This window comes from Felis catus, chromosome A2 (genome assembly GCF_018350175.1).
Source record: "Felis catus isolate Fca126 chromosome A2, F.catus_Fca126_mat1.0, whole genome shotgun sequence".
In the NCBI taxonomy this organism is placed as follows: domain Eukaryota; kingdom Metazoa; phylum Chordata; class Mammalia; order Carnivora; family Felidae; genus Felis; species Felis catus.
In genome coordinates this window covers 52,661,364-52,686,812 of record NC_058369.1, presented here as the reverse complement: position 1 = coordinate 52,686,812, position 25,449 = coordinate 52,661,364, and the positions used below count along the sequence as shown (strand labels likewise).

At 41.1% G+C, this 25,449-nt stretch overlaps 2 protein-coding genes across 6 annotated transcripts in view; both read right to left on the bottom strand.

The window, feature by feature from the left end:
* The window catches only part of ATG7 (autophagy related 7), a 252,739-nt gene that overhangs the window by 34,901 nt on the left and 192,389 nt on the right, over window positions 1-25,449 (bottom strand). The window lies entirely within an intron of this gene.
* On the bottom strand, window positions 18,234-19,468 carry LOC111559569 (pancreatic progenitor cell differentiation and proliferation factor-like; the record flags this gene model as incomplete). Its single annotated transcript, XM_045051967.1, is given in 2 exon segments — window positions 18,234-19,194; window positions 19,196-19,468. Coding segments are annotated over 2 exon segments (558 nt in total), but the record flags the coding sequence as incomplete, so codon positions are not given.

The window sequence follows — 25,449 nt, the reverse complement described above, 5'->3', positions numbered from 1 at the left end:
GGGCTCCTGTTCAGCAGGTACTTCCTGCTGAGTTGTAAGCCAAAATGCTTACGGGGATTGTATCTCTTTAATCCTGAAAGGTCCCAGTGAGGGAGGTGGATATAGCACTTCCACTTGTTTAGTGAATGAACAAACAAGAGGAAGGCAGTAGATTTCAGACATGCTAGTTCTCTACTAGAATACTGGCAGAAAAGGCATTGTAACCATGGGTGCCCGTCATGGTAAAGCAGCATACTTAGCAGAAGAGAATTGGGGGGGGGGGGGGCGGCAGCAGAGGTGGTCTGCTCGACGTGGGTTCAAATCCCAGGTCAGCACCTTCTTAGCCGTGTGACTCTGGGTAAATTTACTGAATTTTGCTGAGCCTTAGTATCTGGGTCTTACTAGATTCTTACGGAAATTAAGTAAGTTTGTGTGCAGGGTCTCAAGCACAGAGCTGCCATTTGGGTATAGCTGTCAGGGACAGCTCAGGGACAGCTGTCAGGGACAGCACAGCCTCAACCTGTATGAATGTGGTCCCCAAACAATATCCATTCTACAATGCCAAATTAAAAGTGTCATCATCTGAGAGTGGGGAAAGCAAGAAGAAAGTGAAGACAACGGGGATGAAAAAACATTGCAGGTTGTACGAAAACTCTAACAGACTTCACCGACAACAAAGAATACCGGGAGCTGGAATGGAAGACGACTTTCGTGCGCTGTATCCCTCCGCACTGACAAAGAGGGCTGGTTGCGATCATCAGAACAAAATCTTGAGTGAGAGTCACTACCCAGATCTGTTCCACCAAGGAAGCACGGGGTCTGAAATAATTACCCTCATCTATTTATTTCTTCATCATTAAAACGGGGACTCTTTGTAAAACATGTCTGATTATATTCTGCTTTAAACGCCCCCCCAAATGAATGTGCTGTTGAGGGCTAATCTATAGTTCTTCAGGCTGGCAGGGAAAACCCTGTACGATATGACTTCTGTCTGAGAAGCTTCATCTCCTTCATCTCGCTCACGTGAATGCTTTGCTCTGGCCAAACTGATCATCTCACTGACCCAAACCTTTCTTCTGTGGCCTCCCCCTGCGTCTCTTGTGGACTGCTCTGATACTCTGACTACCCAGGTCTTAGATGTTGGTAGACCGGGGCCACTGTGCTGTCTCTTTACCTGTATACATGTCTTATACCAACCAGATTAGAAATTCCTGGAGATCAGGGACCAAATCTTAAAATTTGTTTTCCCTAAGGGAACAGCTATTTACCTTGATGGATACGAGGCTTCATCAGACTATTCCGGTACCTTCAGAAGAACTCTGAGTACAAGTGTTTTTTAACCTTGGGTGTACATCAGAACTGACTGTGGAGCTTTTCTTTTTCTAAAATTCATATGCTGGGTGCCTAGACTTGGTGATTTCCTTGTGTTACATCTCAGGTAAGATCCATGCATCTTTAGTTTTTAACCCCCCCCCCCGCCCCCACACCCCCAGTGATTCTGATGCATCTTATGAGGTTAGCAATTACTGCTACCTTCACCCCCACCCCCAAAAGGACACACAGACTTCCCTAAGTCCTCATTCGCTCCTGAGGTACTGTAGGAAGTCTCCTGACTTTGGTACAGGTGCCATCTCTGGCACTATACTCTGGACCTCTTCATCTGTAAAATGTGGATATCACCTGCTTCATAGTTTTGCCATGAAGATCAAACGAGACAGTGCAAGTTAAAGCACTTTGTACAGTGCAAAACACAAAATATTACTTCTGCTAATGCTACTGCTTATAATTAGCCCAGATGGGCAATGTGAAATGGGCTTGATGGAGGCAGAGGCTGTTAAGCAGGGTGCTTATTCAGCCTGAAGCAAAGGCAGTGGGGGCCTGAGGTTCCCCAAGACTACAAGACACTTCTCACTGGTACTTACCCTGCCTCTGTGCATTTCCTCATACCAGAGTGATCCTCAATTTATATCTGAGGTTCTCAGCAGGAGTTGGATCCTGACTGTTCTCCGAAAAAAGTATCATTCCCTTTGCACCTGGCCATTCCCCATGACGCTGCCTGCTGTGGCAATAATTAGGAATGACTTCTTCATTTTTAGCTAACTACATGGTGGCAACAAGAGGGAAGGATCTCTCTCACCAGCCACAGTGTGGGGGCATTAGGGGACCAGGAAAAAATGCCTGGCAACCAAATTCCCACTCAGCCTTGAGTGGAAGAAGAGAGGTATTCCTAAATCCTTCCTCACTCCAACACTTTCCTACACAGCCGCTGGGCCACGCTCACAGCCTTGGAAAACACTTGCAGGTAACCTAGTAAGGCTTCAACTTCCCAAGTGAGACAGATGCTTACTGTAAGATCAAGGCCTAAAACGTGAACAAAGATGTAAAACCAAGATACTGTGTCTGTTTCTGGCCAGGAGACATGGGGAATGTGTAGTTTAAATACACATTTTACTTAGTGGTTGATGAAGACAATGGGAGAGAGTATTTGCAACTGAAATGCCCCACACTCGTGCTCACTGCAGTGAGAACAGCATGACAGAGTGATCAGAGCATGTGCGCCAGAGCCGAACCCCCACATCTTGAACCCTGGCTCTGCCATTCACTGAGTGTAAACTCAGGCAAGTCACTTCACCACTTTCTGCCTCAGTTTCCTCATCTGTAAAGTGAGGAAGATAACACACCTACTCACATCATATGGCCGTGAGGATTAAGGAGTATGTAAAATCAGTTATCACGAACAAAAAATGAGGATTATAACTGCGCCTGGGTTCTTTATAGGATGCAAGATTGTTGTAAGGCTTTCCTAGCATTAGTATCAGGAAATTCACTGCTGGAAACATGGAACTTCCCCTCCCCCCTTCTTCTTTCCTCCCTCCCCCCCTTTCCTCCCTCAGTCAGAGCTTCAGAGGTTACAGTATTTTCAAACAATAACAGCATACTGGTCAGAGGATTTACACTCTGGGAAATCTGACAAGATGGAGTTTCAACATTAAAATTTTGGATTAAAAAATGTTTGAGGCTCAATAAGGGAGAGCTCTATGTTTATTCACATAGAGGTTTTTTAAAAAAAAAAAAAACCTTGATGAAAAATTTTATTAGGCTAGAATTTCAGAGCTGGAAGGGAACTTTGAGATCAACAGGTCTGTTTCCCTCATTTACCAGATGAGAAAACTGGGGTCAAGAAAGATTAAGGTTGTTTCTACTGTTTACCTTACCATCTGAATTCAATACTTCAAGAAATAATTGTTAAAATTTAATAAAAGCTATTCTCTTTTAATTAACTACATTGGCTTTGAGGCTCATATCAAGTTTTTCTCCAGGCAAGCTTCCGATTGTCAGTTTGGGTATGGGCCACTTTGGGAATGCAAAGGCTGTCAAATGTTTATTCTAGAGTCTAACAATTCCCAGATGTCCATCTATATTCCAGGGTCTGGCTGAAGTCTGATGTTACCAAAGAAAAGAGCAGTAACAAAACAGCGACTTGCAGTGAGGCTGTGTCTTCCCTGGGCTTCCCTTACCTAGTGTTCACGTTGGCAAACAGCACTGTTCTAATCCCCCTTTCTAGCCTATTCCCCAACCCTCCTCTCCCTGACCCTCATCCTCCTTTGTGGATCTCGCACCCCCTGCTCCTGCCACCACTGGCTGTCTAAACCAGAACCAGAGCCCAGAGAGGTACCAGAGTCCTTCCTCTCTCTTACTCACCACCCAACCAATCACCAGCATCTGCAGATTCTACTTTCTCAACTCATCCACGTCTTTCTGGTCTGCTCTTAGCCAAGCCACTGTCCTCCTCGAGCCAGCCTATCATCTGCAATCTGTTCTCCACTCTGTGGCCATCTTTCTGAAACAGGGATCTTTCTGATCATGTCATCCTGCTCAAAACCCCGTGGTTCTCCCCACAGCTCTAAACATGAAGTTCGTGTACTTGTGTGCCTCAGCAAGCCTCGCACGGTCCGGCCCGTCAGGGCATCAGCCTCCCTGTCTGTCCTTCCCAGCTTTGCTGAGCGGCTCTTATGTCACAGATGGTTTCTCTTCCTCTCTCTCTCATCTCTAGGCCTTTGCATGTGAAGTTTCTGTGGCCTAAAATACTCTTCCTTTCTTTCTCTTTGCAGCTCTTTCTAGTCACACCTAAGATGTATCTCTTCCCCTAGAAAACCTCTAGCGAAGCCCCCTATGGCCAGTCAGTTCCTTTCTCTGGCTTCTTCTGGGTACTTCCTCTACCTCCCTCTGATCTGGGGGGTCTGTGTCCTCCAGCTAGCCCAGACATCCTTGAGAACAGGGATAGGGTTTTTTCCCCACTGCCTAAAACTCCTCTGTGCTCTGCCTACTTGTTTTCTCACCTACCCCCCACCAGCCCTTGGCAACCACGGATCTTTTCCTGCCTCCATTGTTTTCCCTTTCCAGACTGTCACATAGAGGGAGTCATACCATACGTGGCCTTTTCAGGCTGGCTTCTTTCACTTAGTAATATGCACTGAAATTTCTTCTGTGTCTTTCCATGGCTTGATGGCTCATTTCTTTTTAGCACTGAATAATATTCCATTGTCTGGATGTATCATAGTTTATTCACCTACTGAAGGACATCTTGGAGCCTCCAAGTTTTGGCAATTACGAATAAAGTTGCTATAAATATATGTATGCAGATTTTTGTGTGGACTTAAGCTTTCAACTCACTTGGGTAAATACCAAGGAGTAGGATTGCTGGATGGATTCTAAGACTATGTTTAGCTTTGTACGAAACTGTCTCACTGTCTTCCAAAGTGGCTGTACCATTTTGCATTCCCACCAGCAGTGAATGAGGGCTCCTGTTGCTCCGTATCTTTGCCAGCATTTGTTGTTGTCAGTGTTTTGGATTTGGGCCACCTTAACAGGTCTGTAGTGGAATCTCATCATTGCTTTAATTTGCAATCCCCCAATGACAGATGATATAGAGCATCTTTTCATATGCTGTTCTGCCATCTGTGTATCTTCTCTGGTGAGGTGGAGATGCAGATGAGGACTCATCTCGGAATCCCCAGTACTCTGTTGGCACAGAGTGGGTGCTCAACAAATGCCAGCTTAGGAATTATGTCGTATGTTAAACACACACAGAGACACACACACAGACACACACACAGACACACACACACACACACACACACCCCAAAGAGAATGTGAGCTGTTTCAAAACACACCTCTCTGCTCCCATGCCTTTATTCTGGCTGTTTCTCACTCCCAGATCTCGCTGCATATGCCACGCACTGTCAGAATGGTTTGGGTTTCCCCAGCCAGCAGTGCTCTGTGCTGGCTTCAAGCCCCCACAATGTTCTTCTGTTCAACCTCTGTTGTCACACACTACATTACCTAAGGAAGACAGTTTCCTCTTTTTTTTTTTTAAATTTTTAAAAGTTTATTTGAGAGAGAGAGAGAGAGAGAGAGAGAGAGAGAGAGAGAGAGAGAGAGGAGGGGAGGGGCAGAGAGAGAAAGACAGAATCCCAAGCAGGCTCCACACTGTAAGTATGGAGCCTGATGTGGGACTCGAACCCACAAACCATGAGATCATGACCTGAGCCGAAATCAAGAGTTGGACACTTAACCAACTGAGTGACCCAGGTGCCCTGACAGTTTACTATCTCGTCTTTCATTAAGCTATAAGCTGTTGGAGGGGAAGGATTAACCTTATGCACTTAAAAATAATCATTTAAAAATCTACATATGGTAATAAACTGACTTTTTGGGGTGAACGATTCTGAGGTTAAAAAAATTTTTGTTTTTACATTTATTTTATTTTTGATAGAGACAGAGCACAAGTGGGGGAGGGGCAGAGAGAGGGCGACACAGAATCGGAAGCAGGCTCCAGGCTCCGAGGTGTCAGCACAGAGCCTGACGTGGGGCTTGAACTCACAAACCGTGAGATCATGACCTGAGCCAAAGTTGGACGCTTAAACGACTGAGCCACCCAGGCGCCCCAACAATTCTGTGAGTTTTAACACACACATATGTCTATGTAGCCACCACCACTATAATCTTCCTTACTGCCCTTCAATTCCCTTACTGACAGTTACAGGTTTTGTAAGCATACACTTAGACATGTTGAGCAGAATTACACGATTTCTTAGTTAAGACATAAACACTCTGAAAAGGGGCAAGTTTTGATATGTGCCTTTTCTTGAATTAAGATTAAAACCCAATTTATATAAAATTCTTCCAGGAACAAAGCGTTTTGAGATCTTGACCAGATACGCCTGGCTGTTTCTCATATCTGGAACATTCCTTGCTCTCTTTGCCATTCTACCCATATGCGCCAGCAACCAGATCAAACTCTCATGGAGGCTTCCCCTTCTCTGAATTTTCCCGGTGGATGCACTTCTTTCTACACTGCCAATTATACACACACTGATTAGTCACAATGCCTGTCCTGTCTTTGCTACAGGATGGCGACCCCACACAGGAACCGAGCCTTTTATGTCTCATTCTCCTGTGGCTAACCATGTGCTATGCCAGGGCTTGATGAACTCACCTGCCCAAAGGTTCTTACAAGTAGAGCAGGCCTAAATGCCCTACTCAATCCACTGTCAACCACAGAAACAGAAATGCAGGGAGCACTGTCTGAGCCTTAGTCATCTTGACAGCTAGTGGCTTACACAACAGAGTCATCATTGAGTTGGCTAATGTATCGTCAGTGCACTGGGGTGGTGCAGTGTGGGTGACAAGAGTGGGTGGCATTTCCTGGAACAGACAGACACATCTCATGTCTCCCTCTCCCAGTGGGAAAACCACTGAGTTCCTTCTGCTCCGGAAATAAGGCCTAAGCACAAGAAACTTGCTTGTTGACTCGAAAATGGAGGGTAAAATACATATCCTAAACAAAATGCTGTAAATTCCCACCTCTGAAGTTAATTATGTTTCTCTTACCAATCCTGAAATGGGAAGGGAAATATTCTACTTAATAGATGAGAGCGTAGGCCTTAAATTCACCCTGACCAGACTCAAATTTTGACTCTACCACTTTCTCTAGGTATGGCATCCTGACCAGTAACTTCATCTTTTTGAGCCTCACTTTCCCTTTTCTATAAAACGGGCATATTAATACTTTCAAAGAGTAGTTGTCAGGAGTAAATGAGACAGTTCCCATAAAGCACTAAACAAAGTACCTGGGACACAAGAGATGCCCATAAAATAGTACCCACTATTTTTTATTCTTGCTGTTATCTTTCTACCTTTCATAAAGTATTTCAAGTATTAATACCTTATTTGATCTTCATAGTTATCCTGAGATGGGACATTAATCCCAGGCAGAGGCAGAACCAAAGCTCAGGGCATGGATGGACTGACTGGTGACCTGGTTTTGTGGTCCCTTTGGCCAGACTGCAGCACCAGGCTCTGGGGCCCTTGACCCTGGGGTGGAACTCAGAGACTGAAACAATCTCTTTTACTTCCAGTACTTGGCCCAAGAAGTAAGAAAGATCTCCAGCCCTCAGAGCTGACTGGGGGGTGGGAGGGAGGGGGCAGGGCTCCAAGAGGCAAGCCAGTTGTGAAGTTAAGGAGACACTCAAGGCCACTGGGTGGGAGAAGCCACAGATGCTGGTAAATTATCCAGGGGAGCTAAGGCTACACATGGCATACTGCCGACCAATTTAACTTATTACACTCGAAGCTATCAATTCTACCCCCAAGCCTAGAAGCTTGAGTGCCAAGAACAGCATGGTGAAAAACACAGGATGAAAAAGAGCAGGATCAATTTTTGCTTCATGTTGAGAATGTGCTGTTTTCAGCATGAAAACCTGGGGAAAGGATGCAAAGAGAGGGTGGCACCCCAAGGCGAGCCTCTCCTGGCTGACAGCACATGTACTGTGTGTGTGTGTGTGTGTGTGTGTGTGTGTGTGTGTGTGTGGTGGGGGGGAGGGGTACCTCACAAGGAGGAAAGAGAGCTCTGGAGACCTGGGGCCAAGACATCCTCAGGGAAGGCCTGAGCAGGCACTCTAGAGTCTGCACCTCCCGGGGCAGGGGTGTTGGCCACACATACAGTTGGGGTTACCTCAAATGAGGCTGTCTGGTTCATCAACAGTAACTCTACTGAGCGTTTTGGGTGTTTTTTCCCCCCAACTTGGGGCAGGGGCAAGTCCACAAAGACAAATAAAAGGTAATATTGTAAAATATACATTCAGGTATGAATGTAGGGAATTGTCCTGCCTGAGAGAGCCATTGGGTATCTATTTCAGACAAGGCGGCTAGTCCCACAGATCCTGTGGCCTGATGGGCGGGGTGGGTGCCATTCTTGGGCCGGATGAAAGAAAGATGATACTGAGAGGGGGTGAAGATATAGGATTTCAGGCAACTCTGTGTCAAACACGTATCTTCCTTCTGATTTCTGCAGACACCAGCTGGCTGGAGGAGGTGTAAAGACAGGCCCGCAGAAAAGAGGATCTCCCCAGTGGCAGAGGAAAACAGGGGAAGCCAGAGGGAGAAAGTCATTCTGGGTTCAAAGAAATCAACTTCGAAAGCTTCCCTTATAAAAATAGCCATTGGCAAATCCTAGACTATTTATATCACCCGACCAAGATCACTATCAGATCCTGGGCTGAATCACAAGACCCTGTAAATAATCCTCACAAGTATGGGGCACTGGCTGCCTGATATAATGGGAAGACATTTGAAACACCACAGGAGCAACTGAGTCAGGGAAAATTTGAGTGCTGGCACCAAATGGTACACTTGCGAGTGGATCTCACTTTACAGAAATACATAGGTTCCTGAAAAGTTGGCTCTAAAATTAATTCAATTAATGGAGTCATATTTTCCTGGTGAATCATATTTTTAAACTGGCGATGGACTGGGGGGAAGGGTGGCCAAACAAATAAAACAATGGTGACCCTAAGACTAAATAAAAACCACACTTCATTCAGCAAATTTTAAAATGGCACTTATTTAAAAGGCCATTATAAATGCTCATAAAAAAGAAGCGATTTGTCAGCAAACATATGTCTAGCGCCTGTGATGTACAGGGAATTGCACCAGCATTCAGGGGGGCTAGGAAGACCCCAGTGCCTGCCCCTTGGGAGCTCACAATCAGGAACTTTAAAGTAAATAATACTGAGTATTCATGTTCCACCAGAACCCCCCAGGATGGAGACGAGAGGTGTGCATGAGGGGTTGCCTGGCCCTTTAAGTGCTCTCGGGGCTTGGACCAGCTCGGCCTCACTCCTGCCAGAAGCCAACTGGGCTCGCCTGTAAGTATGCCTTTTCAGACTCTTCATTTATAAGCTAAAAGCTGTTGGCCATGTGGTGCTGAATCAAAACTGCTATTTATTTAACTAAGTTAAAAAAAAATAATGAAAACCCCCCATGATCTGGGTACTTTAATAAAATAAGAAGAGTTAAGGTACTTCAAGCTCTCTAAAAAGTTAAAGGCCTGTACAACCCAAAGAGTTGTTATTTTAACTTTAAAGGGCATTTGCTCAAGGAATGTTTGTTTGGAAAAAGCCTGCCTCCTACTTTTTATGCTCTCTTGCACATAGACTACTGGTCACTGGTGACAGGAGTAGATGCCTAATTTGTTATTGCTTCCCTCAGTACAGATAATGGCATACTGAGTCTGCTTTGAGCATGAACACATACACTCTGAGAGGGGTGAAACTGTTGTCTGTGAACTAATAACAAGGTTGCCAGCAGATGCACAGAATTGGGGAACATCAGCTCCAAATTTGTTACAACCCTTAGACACTGTATACCTCAGGAACTGGTGACACTGTGGGAGCCCGTCCACAGTTAGTAAGAGTGAAATTCTTTCTCACATTTCTGACTTAGACCTGAAGAGTGCACAAACTATTAGGAAAAAAAGAGCCATTTTTTAAAAGTAAAAACAAATTTTTTGTTTTAATTCCATACTGAAGAACCAAGCTGAGACTGCTATTTATCCTAATACCGCTTCTTCCCTTTTTCCTTTTACGAACAGAACTCCTCCAAGCTTTTTAATAGCAAGGTAAAGGGCTACCCTCAAGACTACATTTCCCAGCCTGCCTTATACTACAGGTGGTCATGTGACTGCCTGCTGGCCAATGGGATGGGAACAACTTCCAGGTCATGTCCTTTAAAAGAGAAATTATTTACTCTCCCCTTCCCACATTCTAGAGTATAGACCTGGCATTGCCAAGCCAGCTTTGACATCACCCAGCAGGGCTCCTTAACCCTGGATTCCACACTCCCCCCCAAGGGGTCCATAAATAGAAATGTTAGTTTGTAAACTTGGATGGGAAGAAAACTATATAACTTTATTTTTACTAGCCTCTATCTGAAACTTAGCATTTCCTTCAGTTAATATGTAGGGAACAAACCATAGTAGTATTTGCCATATCCATGACTGTCACTAACTGAAAATACAGATATGTACATATCACATTATACTTGTTGTGGATTATCTTGAAAAATCACACACACTCATCAATACTATGAAATTACAGTAGCCATTAGATTTGCCACTAGATCATTACTTGGTGTATTAATAAAGCACAGACTACTATATCATGAGTTTATTTTTTTATACTTTGACAATTATATTTCAACATAATTAATTGCCATTGTAATTCTATGCATTTTATCTTATACATTTAAAAATATTACTCTGTGAGGTAGTCTGTAGGCTTTATCATAATGCCAAAGGGACTAAAGGCACCAAAAATGTGTTATGAAGTCTTACTAGAGGATGGCAGGGCAAAAGTATTCATGAAACTCAGGTCCATGGATGACCTTGTATAGCAGAGCTACCCTTGAAGTTTTGGACCGCTCCTCTAGGTCAGGGCTGCCCAACAGAACTTTCCGTGATGAGGGAAGTGTTCTCTATGTGCTGTTCAATACAACAGCCTCTAGTCAACTGGCTACTAGGTGTTTGAAATGTGGCCAGCGCAACTGAGGAACTGAATTTTAAATTTTATTTAATTGTAATTGTTTAAATATAAATAGCCACATGTACCTAGTGGCTACCATATTGGATAGCATAGCTCTAGACTGTTATATGAGAGAGAAACAGATTTCTGTCTTGTTTGAACTGCCATATTTTTGGATCTCCCTATTAACAGTACTTTAACCTATACCTTAACTAATACACAAGCCTACCTGGAGTCAATAATATTAATACACCAGGGATAGAAGGTACATTTGTACAGACAAACTCAACACATAAAGGAACTAATTGAAACCAATACTTGTAATAGGAATATTCTAGTTACAAAGCATTCCCATATACATTATTCTGCCTGATACCTATTATCACCCTGTGATTATTAGTGCCCCTATCTTATTCTCAAAGAGGTTAGGTGACTTTGATAGTAGAGCCAGGAGTCAATTCCAGATCTTACCATCACCACACCATGTGCTTTCCAGCATTCTGAATGCTTTGAAAGTCAGTCTCACCCTGTAATTTCTGGGGAAATGGAGATTGAATCAATAACCAATGACCAATGATTTAATTAATCATTCTTATATAACGAAGGCGCCATAAAAACTCAAAAGGATGAGGTTCAGAGAGCTTCCACATTGGTGAACTAGAACACTCCTTTGTGCCACTGTGCTGGGCCCCAAACTCTAAAAGGACAGAAGCTCCTTTGTTGTTCACCCTATGTATCTCTTCATCTGGCTCTTGATTCGTATACTTTAATATCCTTTGTAAAAAGTCAGTAATCTAGTAAGATGGTTTCCTGAGTTCTGTGAGCCATGAGCAAATTAACTGAGCCCAAGGAGGGGGTCATGGAACTGCTGATTTATAGTCCACTGGTCAGAAGTACAGATAACATGGACTTGTGACTGGCACCTGAAGCGGAGGGCAATCCTGTGGGACTAAGCTTTAACCAGTGCAAGCTGACATTAGCTCTGGGTAGATAGTGCCAGAATTGAGTTGAATTGTAGGACACTCAGCTGTGTCAAAGAATTGTGTGGTGTGTGGGGAACCCCCCTCCTCCTGAAATAGGAATTGGGTACAAAATCTTTAATGTCTATATTGTTACTTCTTGAGTTCATGATTTTCCTCCCTCAGGTTTAAGCTTTAGGTATCTATTTCCCATTTGGTAGATGAGGATTTAGCTATCTTCTACTAAATGCCCCCTCACCCCTGCAATCACAAACTCTTACCTACCCCTCCTTTTATCTTGTCAATATAATTATAATTCCATTTTGATCAGTATCTAAGTGTTATATCAAGGTGAGCTGTAATATGCTAGGATTACTTTTACATTTCTTCTGCAACGTTGTTTTCCCTGGACTTAACAACTGTCTTTTTTGTTTTACTGTGTTCTTAAGTATTTACCCATAATTTAATCCCAAACTTTCTGCCAACTGTCCAAATCTCCTAAATAAATGCTCAGACACATTAGGTATTTAAGCAATTTCACTTTCTTAACAAAATGTGTTGGAGCCTTCCACCTGATCCAATCTGTTTTAGTTGCTTTTACTGCTTCAGGTCTGTCATTCTGAGATTTCCCTTCACTATTATTCTGAGGATTCCTCTGACTCTCTCCCTCTTGTGTACCATCCCCCCATTCCCATTTTCCATGTCTTTCTCTTTCTTGGTTTATTCTTGTTTTTCCAGAATTTGTCCTTCAGTGGTTTCCTCAAAAAGAGTGAATAAAATGTAAATTTTTTGAGATCTTGTGTATCTGAAAATATGTTTATTCTAGCTTCATATTCAATTAACAATTTGGCTGGATACAGAATTGTAGATTAGAAATAATTTTCCTTCATGGTTTGAAAGCACTGTTTCATTGGCTTCTGGTTTCCAGGGTAGTTATTGAGAAGTCGAAAACCATTCTGATTTTTGGTTCTTTATATATGACCCTATTTTTTCCTCTCTTTAAGTGGTAGGAATTTTTTTACCCAGTGTTCTGAAATTTCATTATGATGGGCCTTGGTGTTGGGTTATTGCCATTCACTGCTCTGGGCAGTAAGTAGACCCTTCTAATCTAGAATCTCAAGTCTTTTGGGGCACCTGGGTGGCTCAGGGGGTTAAGTGGCCAACTTTGGCTCGGGTCATGATCTCGTGGTTCATGGGTTTGAGTTCTGTGCTGGGCTCTGTGCTGACAGCACTGAATGTTACAATCTTGAGTCTTCCAATTTTGGGAAATTTTCTTTAACTCCTTCTATATTTTTTTCTGATGTGTCTTCTGTTTTTCTTTCTGCAACTTCTGTCATCGGATGTTGGCACTCCTACCCTGATCCACTACTTTGCTTATCTTTTCTCTCCTACTTTTCATTTCTTTGTCCTTTTGTCTTAGTTTCTAGAAGACACTCTGAATTTTATTATTTAACCCTGTTGAATTTTAAAATTACTAAGTATTAAAAAAATTTTAATGTTTTATTTTTGAGAGAGAGAAAGAGAGAGAGGGAGGGAGAGGGAGAGAGAGATAGAGAACAAGCAGGGGAGGGGCAGACAGAGAAGAAAACAGATCTGAAGCAGGCACCAGGCTCCGAGCTGTCAGCACAGAGGCTTGAACTCGTGAACCACGAAATCATGACCTAAGCTGAAGTCAGATGCTTAAATGACTGAGCCACCCAGGTGCCCCCAAATTATTATATTTTTAATGTCTGAGAGTTCTTTTTCATTATCTGAATATCACTTTTCATGGCCCTTTGTTGTTTCATGAATTTAATATCTTTGACTCATTGAGAACATAAATAATAGAGAAAATTTTTCGACTATCTAAAATGTTCTTCTCTTGACACAGTATATTTCCTTCAAATTTAGTTTAGTCTCTGTCTTTCAAGTTAGATGCCTGGCAATACATGGTTTCTGCTCCTATTTAATGAGTTACTCAAAAGCTATTTGAGGTCTACTGTGGATTTCCCTGTATGGTCATCTGGCTGAGCTGTCATGTCACAGAGCTCTTGACATTTTCTCTTCAGGGTGGTCAGATTCCGGAGACAGAGAATCCTCTCTCCTGTCTTGGAGGTACTTAAGCTTGACGACCTAGCTGTGGTAGCCGGGTGTGGGCAGAAGGTCTGGTCTCTCTGTATTTGATATGTAAACATTTGTTTAATCTCGTGTTTTCAGTGCTGCATACCCTAATTTCAACTCTGCTATGGCCTTGTCCAGAAATTCTGTTTTATTCTCACCAGAAAGTAAAATTTCAGTTTCCTACCTGGAGTTGGGGGTGGGGGTGGGCAGGTGTCCTATTGTGCAGAGCTAGCATGAAAGGCTAGGGATCTAACTGCCTCTTAAGTCAGACTTTCAAACAACCCTGTTTTAAGTCTCATTTTCACATGCATCTACTGTCCCCAACTCCCAAGCCTTCAGGTAGCTCTGTGGAAACAACTGGCTCTCTATTGGCTGGCTTAGAATTTAACTTCCTTGCTGTCCATCTGTCTTAGTTTGGGCTGCTATATCAAAACACCACAGGCTTGGTAATTTAAGCAATAATCATTTATTTTTCATAGTTCTGTAGGCTGAGAAGTCCAAGATCAAAGTGCCTGCAGATTTGGTGTCTGGTGACATTCTGCTTCCTAGATCATAGATGACCACCTTCTCACTGTGTCCTCACATGGTGAAAGGGGCAAGGGACCTCTTTGTGGTCTGCTTCATAAGGTTACTAATGCCATCATGACCTAGTCACCTCCCAAAGGCCCCACATCTCCAACTACCATCACATTGGTGATCAGCATTTGAATTTTAGTGGGACACAAGCATTCAGTCTACAGTGCCATCTTTCCAGACTCCAATTTTTTTGTTGCCATTGTTTGCTCTCCTATTTTTATTATCTTTGAGGGTTTAAAAATAATATCCCTTGGAGTGCCTGGGCGGCTCAGTCAGTTACACATCTGACTCGGCTCAGGTGATGATTTTGCAGTCCTGGTGTTTGAGCCCCATGTTGGGCTCTGTGCTGATTCTGTGTCTCCCTCTCTCTCTCTGCCCCTCCCCTCCTTGCACTCTGTCTCTCTCAAAAATAAATAAACATTAAAAATATTTTTAAATAATAATAATATCCTTTTACTCTCAGGATGTTATAGGAAGGATAAAAAATAAACATGCTTGATTTTTTTTTTTTTTTTGAGAGTAACATATTTAGATGGTTCAAGTTTCAGGAGGAGAAAAGATTACATAATGAAGTCTCTCTCCCATCCTTAATGCCCAGCCACTCAAAAGCCCCCCTAGGAAGAAACCAATGTTGCTGATTTCTGGCATATCTCCAGCCTACCTTAATCATTTTAGATTTTACTCTTTATTATCACCCTATTTGTATCATTTTATTCTCTATTTGAGAGATAGAGAAAGAGAGTGAGCAGGGGAGAGAATCTTAAGCAGGCTCCAAGCTCAGTGCAGAGGCCTGACATGGGGCTCGATCCTACAACCCTGGCATCATGACCTGACCTGAAATCAAGAGTCAGATGCTCAACTGACTGAGCCACCCAAGTGCCCCTATTTGTATAATTTTAGACTTTGCTTTATTGCCATAGTTCCTATCACAATGCACCAAGAACTTCTTGAGGAAACAGATAAAAAAACTGAAGGAGCCTAGCTCCATGGGAAGGGTTAAAAACACTGATAAGATTTATCTTTTTTATCCCTTCTATTTTATGTACACTTTCCCGCCTTGTATGTCCCTGTTCACTGCCTCAGACACCAAGGAGTTTACTACAAAAGTTTCTCCCCAGCTACTATTAAACCAGGTCTATAAGAAGGAATCTGATAAATTATTTTCATATGAATGACTAATACAGCCTACTCTGCCATTCTTCCCCTGAAGTGGCTGAATTTTCACAGGAGATAAAACTTAAGGCCAAAGATATTAAACTCTAATGGCTGCCATTTTGGGAGTCACCCAGGACAACAGGTCCATTTTGCCAAGATGTGCTGTTACTGGGACTATGCTTACCAGGAAATTGGGTCAAGCCAGAGCAGACTCTCAACACTAGACAATTTTCAAACCAAGCAAATGTCAAAGAAGCTATCTCTTAATACAGTGAGCACCAAAGCTGAAGAGGCTAATTGAAACCTTCATACATTAATAAAGATGAAGCTAAAAAATAGTCATTTCCCATCTAAATAGCAATGTTGGGAAATGTTACTGAATAATAGTTACCCTGAAGTAAATTTAAAATAAAAATTATCCATATATCACACCTTTAAAAATGGGTGTTTAAAAACATGTAACTAAAACCAAGATAGCAAAATGCTACCTTCTATTTCTATGATAAAGTAGATGGTGTCAGTCTCATGTTCCTGCCATCAACAATAAAAACTTGACAAATATATAAAATAACAGTTACCAGGCTCAAAGAGCAACCAACACAGAAACTCCAGCAGGGATTTGATAGATGGGTGAGGCAGAAATGTAAGTTCAATGTCACTAAGATGGCTGAGGTTTGGGGAGCCAGGTGGTAGAAATGGTTGAACATGAGGGACTGAACCCAGAAATCTACATGGAAATTGCTCTTGGCTCCTTGGCTGATTCTCAGGCTACTGAGTGATGGCTGAGACTCATAAAAGTCTGGGAAGAAAGTATGTGCTGTGAAGCTGAGAACTGTGAGTGAATGGAATTAGGTATTAAACACTATTGGAAAGATGTTGGATTTGGGGCCAAGGCAGAGTAGAAGACATAGGTGAGCGTACCAAACATTTACTTACAACTCAGAAAAGCCACCCATAAGATTATCAATCATACTGAGCAGTAAGGGAACACGGAAATAGATCTTCCCTAAATAAGGTCTCAAAAGAATCAAACTGGTCTTCTAGTAACTTAGCTGACTGAACAAATTTAAATATTCTATAGAATACTACAACACAATCTGGAGTAAATCTATCATTTACAATGTTTAGCATATAATAAATATTTACTAAATATTCTCTCCCACCCTGGAAAACTGTAAAAGCCCCAATTATCAAGAGATAAAACAGTGATTAAAAGCAGAGTTGATCCACATATTTGATTTAGCAATGATTTCAAAATAACTTTCAAAAGAAAAAGGACAGAAAAACTGGATGAAAAGATAGATTATTTGAATGCAGGATCTACAAAAATAAAAAAATCCAAAAAACTTTCTACAACTTCCAAAAACAGTATCAGAGATTAAGAACTCACTGGATGGGTTTAACAGTGGACTAGATATAGCAGCAGACAGGATTAGTGAATCAGTAGATAGGTCAATACTATATGCCCAAAATAAAGCACAAAAGAAAAGCAAATAGAAAGTAATATAGATTTGACACATGGTCAGAATGTCTAACAAGCATGTAATAAGACTCTCAGTAGGTAGAAAAAATTTTTGAGAATGGAAAAGAAGACAAATTTGAAAAAATGGCAAATAATGTTCAAAATGTGAGGACATATCTTCCCCACAGATTGAAGAAGCTCAGGGATCCTCAGGTAAGATAATAAAGAGAGCCTACAAATTGATAAAAAGCAAAGATAAAAAGTAAATCTTAAAAGTAGCCACAAAAAAAAAAAAAAAAAAAAAAAAAAAAGACACATTGCCTTCCAGGAATCAACAATAAGAATAAATGTTGGGGCATCTGGCTGGTTCAACTGGTTAAAGGGCTGACTCTTGGTTTTGGTTCAGGTCATGGTCTCACAGTTTCATGAGTTCAAGCCCCATGTTGGGCTCTGCTCTGGCAGTACAGTGCCTGCTTGGGGCACTCTTTCTCCTCTCTCTCGGACCTTACCCCACTTGTAAATAAATAAACCTAAAAAAAATTTTTTTTTTAAGAATGAATGTTGATGGAGGTTAAAACCACGCTACTAGGGGCACCTGGGAGGCTCATTTGGTTAAGCATCCAAGTCTTGATTTCAGATCAAGTCATGATCTCATGATTTGTGAGATACAGCCCTGTGTCAGGCTCTGCACTGACACTGCATGTCCTGCTTGGTATTCTCTGTCTCCCTCTCTCTCTGCCCCTCCCCCAGTCACATGCATACTCTCTCCCTCTTTCTCTCTCTAAATTAATAATAAACATTAAAAACAAACAAAAATGCTACTAAGCAATGAATGGGTCAACCAAGAAATAAAAGAGGAAATCAAAATTAAATACAGAGACAAATGAAAATGAAAACACAATGGTCCAAAATCTTTGGGATGCAACAAAAGTGGTTCTAAGATGGAAATTTACAGCAATATAGGCCTACCTCAAGAAGCAAGAAAAATCTCACATAACCTAACCTTACACCTAAAAGATTTAGAAAATGAACAAACAAAACCCCAAATCAGTAGGAGAAAGAAAATGATAAAGATTAAAGTAGAAATAAATGAACTAGAACCAAAAAAACCCACAATAGAACCAATCAATGAAACCAGGGGCTGGTTCTTTGAAAAGATCAACAAAATTGACAAATCTTTAGCCAGACTCATTGAAAGAGAGAGAAAGAGAGAGAGAGAGTGAGAGAGAGAAAGAGAGGACTCAGAATCAGGTATGAAAGAGTAGTAAACCAATACCACAGAAATACAAAGGATTATACGAGAATATTATGGAAAATTATATGCCAATAAACTGGACAACCTAATGGATAAATTCTTAGAAACATGTAACCTCCCAAAATCGAAGCAGGGATTAATAAAAAATTTGAATAGATCGATTACCAGGAATAAAAAAAATCCCAGCAAACAAAAGTCCAGGACCAGACGGCTTCATAGGTGAATTCTACCAAATCTTTTTTTTTTCTTTACTAGTTTCTTGGAGTTTATTTTAGACTTGGTGCAAGGCACACTATTACAGGGTGTCACGAAGGCTTGAATGTGGCTTGGATAGTAAAGAGTGGGGTTCTTTTAACTTCCTTTTTGGTGTTTTGCTGTTTTGATACAAAAGATACCAACTGCTTCTGCTTGTTGCAGCCTCTAGTCTATGAGGAGGGGAGGGGAAGGGAGAGGAGGGAAGAGGAAGAAAGGGGGGGTAAGGGAGAGGAGGAAAGGGGAGGGGAGGGGAGTGGCTCTGATGAACCTAGGACCTCATGAAGCCTGGTGGCTGGTGGTGGCCACTCAGGATGGGGGTCTGGTGTTGGCTTTGCCAGGCTGGCCATGAGGCTGCTTCTTCATGGCTTCCAGAGCCAAATCACAGGTGACTGTGCCACTGGAGGCCTGGGGACATTCCAAGTGTTTTAGGGACTCCAATACTGTAGCCATAAATAGGAGTGTAGACTTCCCAAAAAAGAAGCCTGCCCACCAGTGACCCAGGTTGGCCTTGGGGAGACCAGGGTGGTGGGGGATGGCATCCCCAGGATACTCTGCACTTCTGTTACTAGAAGTGGAATCCAGGTGTTGCTGGATAATAGTTGTGGGTGGCCATAAATGAGACACTGGAGGGGATGGTTGCCACACTGTTGCTTGTGGGCTGGTGGAAACCTTGGTGGTGACTCCTCAGGGGCCTTGGCCTGTGATCACAGGTGGCAGGGATGAGGATGCCAGGCCATAGAGCCCATTTGCAGAGAAGGCTGCCAAAGGCTGTTCTACGACAGAGGCATGGGCAGAGTTTCTGACAAACATTTTTTTTTTTAATGTTTATTTTTGAGAGAGAGAGAGAGAGAGAAAGAGTGTGATCAGGGGAGGGCAGAGAGAGAGGGAGACATAGAATCTAAAGCAGGCTCCAGGTTCTGAGCTGTCAGCACAAAACCCGACACGGGGCTCGAACCCACAAACCGCGAGGTCATGACCTGACTGAAGTTGGCTGCTTAACTAACTGAGCCACCCAGGCACCCCTCTAACAAACATTTACAGGAGAGTTAATATACCTATTTTTCTTAAACTATTCCAAAAAGCAGAAGAGGAAGGAAAGCTTCCAAATTTATTCTATGAGGCGAGCATTACCCTAATACAAAAGTCAGATGAAAATACTACAAACAAAAAGAGAACTACAGACCAGTATCTCTGATGAACATAGATGCAAACAAAATATTAGCAAACTGACCCAACAATACACTAATACAAATCATTCACCATGATCAAGTGGGTTTTATTCCTTGGATGCAAGAGTGGTTCAATATTTACAAGTCAATCAGTGTGATAAATCACATCAATAAGAGAAAGGATAAAAACCACAGGATCATTTTAATATAGGCAAAAAAAAAGTGCATTTTATAAAGTATAACACCCATTCATGATAAAAACTCTCAACAAAGTAGGTTTAGAGGGAACAAACCTCAACACAATAAAGGCCATCTATGAAAAATTCACAGCTAACATCCTTACTGGGGCAAAACTGAGGGTTTTCCCCCAAAGCAGGGGACACAAACATGTCCACTCTCACCACTTTTATCTAGCATAGTACTAGAAGTCCTAACCACAGTAATCAGATAAGAAAAAGGAATAAAAGGAATCCAAACTGATAAGGAAGAAGTAAAACTTTCACTATTTGCAGATGACGTAGTACTATATATAAAAATCCCCAAGACTCCATCAAAAAACTACTAGAATTGATAAATAAATTCAGTAAGGTCTCAGCATAAAAAAATGATATAGAGAAATCCACTGCATTTCTATACACTAATAATTAAGTATCAGAAAGAGAAATTAAGAAAACAATCTCATTTACAATTTCACCAAAAATGATTAAATACCTGGGAATACACTTAACCAAAGAGTTGAAAGACCTGTACTCTGAAAATTATAAAACACTGCTGAAAGAAATTCAACATGATAGAAACAAATGGAAATATATTCCTTTCACATGGATTGGAAGAACAAATTTAATGTAATTCCCATCAAAATATCAACAGCATTTTTCATAGAACTAGAACAAATAATCCTAAAATTTGCATGGAACCACAAAAGACCCCAAATAACTAAAGCAATTCTTATAGGAAAAAAAAAAAAGAAAAAAGAACAAAACTGGAGGTACCATAATCCTAGATTTCAAGATACACTACAAAGCTGTAATAATCATAAAGTATGTTACTGGCACAAAAATAGATACATAGATCAATGAAAAAGAAATAAACCCACAATTATATGGTCAATTAATCTTTAACAAAGGAGGCAAGAACATGCAATGGGAAAAAGACAGTCCTTTCGACAAATGGTATTGAGAAAATTGGATGGCTACATGCAAAAAAATGAAACTGGACCATTTTATTACACTACACACTAAAAATTAACTCAAAGTGGATTAAGGACCTAAATGTGAGACCTGAAGCCATAAAAATCCTAGAAGAGAGCATAGGCAATAATGTCTCCAACATGGAACATAGCAACATTTTTCTAGATATGTCTCCTGAGGCAAGGGAAACAAAAGCAAAAATAAACTGTTGGGACTATATCAAAATTAAAAACTTCTGTGCATCAAAGGAAACAATCAACAAAACTGAAAGGCAACCTACCGAATGGGAGAAGATATTTGCAAATGACATATAAAGGGTTATCATTTAAAATATATAAAGAATTTATATAACTCAACACCAAAAAATAAAATAACCTAATTTAAAAATGGGCTCGGGGCGCCTGGGTGGCGCAGTCGGTTAAGCGTCCGACTTCAGCCAGGTCACGATCTCGCGGTCCGTGAGTTCGAGCCCTGCGTCAGGCTCTGGGCTGATGGCTCAGAGCCTGGAGCCTGTTTCCGATTCTGTGTCTCCCTCTCTCTCTGCCCCTCCCCCGTTCATGCTTTGTCTCTCTCTGTCCCAAAAATGAATAAACGTTGAAAAAAAAAATTTAAAAATGGGCAGAAGACATGAACAGACAATGCTCCAAAGAAGACATCCAGATGGCCAACAGACTCACGAAAAGATATTCAACACCACTCACTGTCAGGGAAATGTATATCGAAACCACAATGAGGTTATTACTTCACATCTGTCAGAATGGCTAAAATAAAAAACACAAGAAACAACAAATGTTGGCAAGGATGTAGAGAAAAGGTACCCTTCTGCACTGTTGGTGGGAATGCAAAACTGGTTACAGCCACTGTGGAAAACAGTTTGGAGGTTCCTTAAAAAATTAAAAATAGAATTACCATATGATCCAGTAATTCTACTAATGGGTATTTACCCAAAGAATATGAAAACACTAAATCAAAGGGATAAATGCACTCCTATGTTTATAGCAGCATTATTTACAGTCGCCAAATTATGACAGCATTCATCAATAGATGAATGAATGAGAAGATGTGGCACACACACACACGTGCGTGTGCACACAAACACACACAGGAATATTACTCAGCCATAAAAAAGAATGAAGCCTTGCCATTTGCAACAATATGGATGGATCCAGAGGGTATAATGCTAAGTGAAATAAGTCAGAGAAAGACAAATGCCATATGATTTCACTCGTATGTGGAATTTAAGAAACCAAACAAGGAGAAAGAGAGACAAACAAAAATAGACTCTATTGAAAACTGATGGTCACTAGAGGGAAAATGGGTGGGGGGGATGGATGAAATAGGTGAAGGGGATTAAGAGTACACTTAGTGGAGTGCCTGGGTGGCTCAGTCGGTTAAGCATCCAAACTCTTGATTTCAGCTCAGGTCATGATTTCACATTTAGGGAGTTCGAGGCCTGCATTGGGCTCTGCACTGACATTGCAGAGCCTGCTTGGGATTCTTTCTCTCTCCTTCTCTCTGCCCCTTCCCTACTTATGCACTCTCTTTCTCTCTTAATATAAACTTAAAAAATTTTTTTTTTAAAAGAGCACACTTATCATGATGAGCACTGAGTCATGTCTAGATGTACAGAACTTTTGAATCACTATATTGAGATTCCTGAAACTAATAGAATACTATATGTTAACGATACTGGAATTTTTTAAAAAAGTGAAAAAAAAAAAAAAGAATGTTGGCTTCTTAAGAAAGAATACACAAAGTAAAAAATTTTTAAAGTTCTGAAGGAAAAAAAGTCAACCAAAAATTCTATACCCAAGGAGGATGCCCTTTAGAAAGAAATGTGAAGTAAAGATGCTCTCAAAAGAACAAAAAAACAAGTGTTCATTTCTTGTAGAGAATTGCTCTACAAGTAATACTAAAGGATATGATGAATATATGGTGGAATGTTCTTCAGGCTCAAGGGCAAAAGCTCTGATATGGAAGCATACAATTTTAAGAAAGAATCAGTAGCTACAAAATGTAAATATATAAGTAAATATAAAGACAACTGACCATTAAAACAACAACAACAATAATAATAATGGTTTGTGTGGCTTATCCCTTACATAGAAATAAAATATATGGCAAGTATACCAAAAAGTTGGTAAGGAGAAAATGGAATACACTGTTTTAAGTTTCTTGCTTACTTGGGCAATGGTGAGGGAAACTGTAATAGATTAATTTGGAAATTTCATGAGCTTGAGCTCCATGTTAGGGGTAGAGTTTACTTAAAAAAAAGAATAAAAAAGAAAAATATTTAAAATAAATAAGTAAAATAAAGGCAAAGAAAAACAAGCAAAGGAGAAAAAAAACAGAGCAGATAAAACAAATGACAAGAGAATTAAACCTAACTAAACCAGTAGTTACATGTAAATGGCATAACCAACCTAATTAAAAGACAAAAACTATTATATTGGACTTTAAGAAACACAGATACAACTACAAAAACCCAGCAATTCACTTTTGATTTTATACCATGCAAATAACAAAAAGAAGTTCTGTTACATCAATATTAGATAAACAGATATTAAAGTAAGAGTTATCACAAGGGAGAACTAGAGACATTTCACAATGATAAAAGGGTCAATGCCACAGAAAGATATCACTGCCCTAAACATTTATGCATCAAATAACGTAGCTTATAAGTTCTTGAAGAAAAAACAAAGCTGAGAATAAGAAAAAGGTACAGACAAATCTACAGTCACCACCGGAAATTTTAACACACCTCTCACTAACAGAATCAGCAGACAAAAAATCAGCAAGGATACAGAAGATTTGAACACGACTAATCCACTCAATTTAACTGACAAAGAATTATATAGGCAACAACTGCAGGATATAGATTCTTTTCTAGTGCACATGGCACATTTACCCAAATAGATTATATTTTTAACCAGAGAGTAGATCTCAACAAATGTCAAAGGATTAAAATCATGTTTCCTGACCACTGTGGAAATGAATTAAAGTACGAGAACAGAAAGACAAGAAAAACCTCCAAATGCCTGTAAATTAAGCAACACATGTCTAAGTAACCTGCAGGTCCAAGGAGAAGTCACAATATGAACTAGAATTAAGGTCTAAAAGCTAATAGGGCATGTCTAGGGCAATCAGGCAAGAAAAAGAGACTGGAAGATATTAGGTCTGGAAGGGATACTGGGGCAACAGACAAATCCTGTTTTATGATGGAAGGGACTGCAGTCTTAGAAAGGTCAACTGGCTTGCACAAGGTCTCAAAGACAGTCAAGAAGCAGGGCAGGGACACTAAATGCTGGCTTCCTGATTCCAAATGCAGAAGACTTCTCCCCTTTCCTGTCTTGAGCATGTGCAGAAATCAATACATGATAGTTAAAACACGTGGAATGGTTCTACTTTTAACTAATGCTCATTTCTTTCATGCACCTCAAACTCTGGTCCTTATTTAGATATTTATACGATTACTTCCATGTTATACTCCATTTTGTTGTCTCTTGTTTTCATAGTTGGTCTCTCCATCAATCTACATTTTGCTCATTCATGACAGAGTAGCTGTCTTCAAATTCATCCTTTCCTTCCTTTTTTCTATTGTTACTGCCTCCTCTTATCTCCTGATCAGACCTCTAGCTGTCCCTTTCCAATTCAAGTCTTTCCTGGCTGCCAAAGGCATTTTTCTAACAGTGCTTACCGTGTCTCTTCTCTGCTTAACAGGATTCAATGGGTCCCCCATCATGAGGAATGATGGGTCCCTCATCATGATGAATGAAGTCCATTCAAAATGCTTCTCAGTCTAGTCTCAACCTACCTACCTTACTACCTTTCAACCTTCACCTTTCTGCATCATCCCTACATGCACCCTACTCTCCAGTTACTTAAAAAAGGTAACATCTGTGCCTTTGAACCTGCTATTCTTATTGTTCGTCTTCTCTGTTAGCCCTTTTAGATAAAGCTGAAATGGTCCCTCTTCCATGAAGTCTTTCCCTGTCCCCAAACTGGAATCATTTCCCTCTTTGACACTCTATACCCGTCCCTTGTACATATCAAGTGGCCTATATAAGGTGTTACAATTCTAAATGCACGTGCCTAAAGCCTTTAGCACCAGAATGCAATCTTACTGAAAGCAGGGCTATGATCCCTGTTATCTAGTTTGATACTAGAATAAGTGATTGCCCCAGTATCTGGGGTTACAGAGGATGAGGCTTTTCTAACACAGACGAAATACAAATCAGCCAGCCTGCCATAAATACAGGTGCCTAAAAGGGATGATATGGATGGAAGTCAAATGGTATCACCAGCAGGCCAGGACTGCACCACAGTGGTGTCTGATGATCACAGTGGGTACTCCGCTGAAAGGTCATTTCCTCTCACAGGGTCTGCCCACTTTCTTGAGCACCATAACCAGAGTCTAGTGAGATATGTGTGTGGGTGAGTAGACTGCCTAAGTACAGCTGGGTGGTAAATCAGTGGAGGGCTTCAGT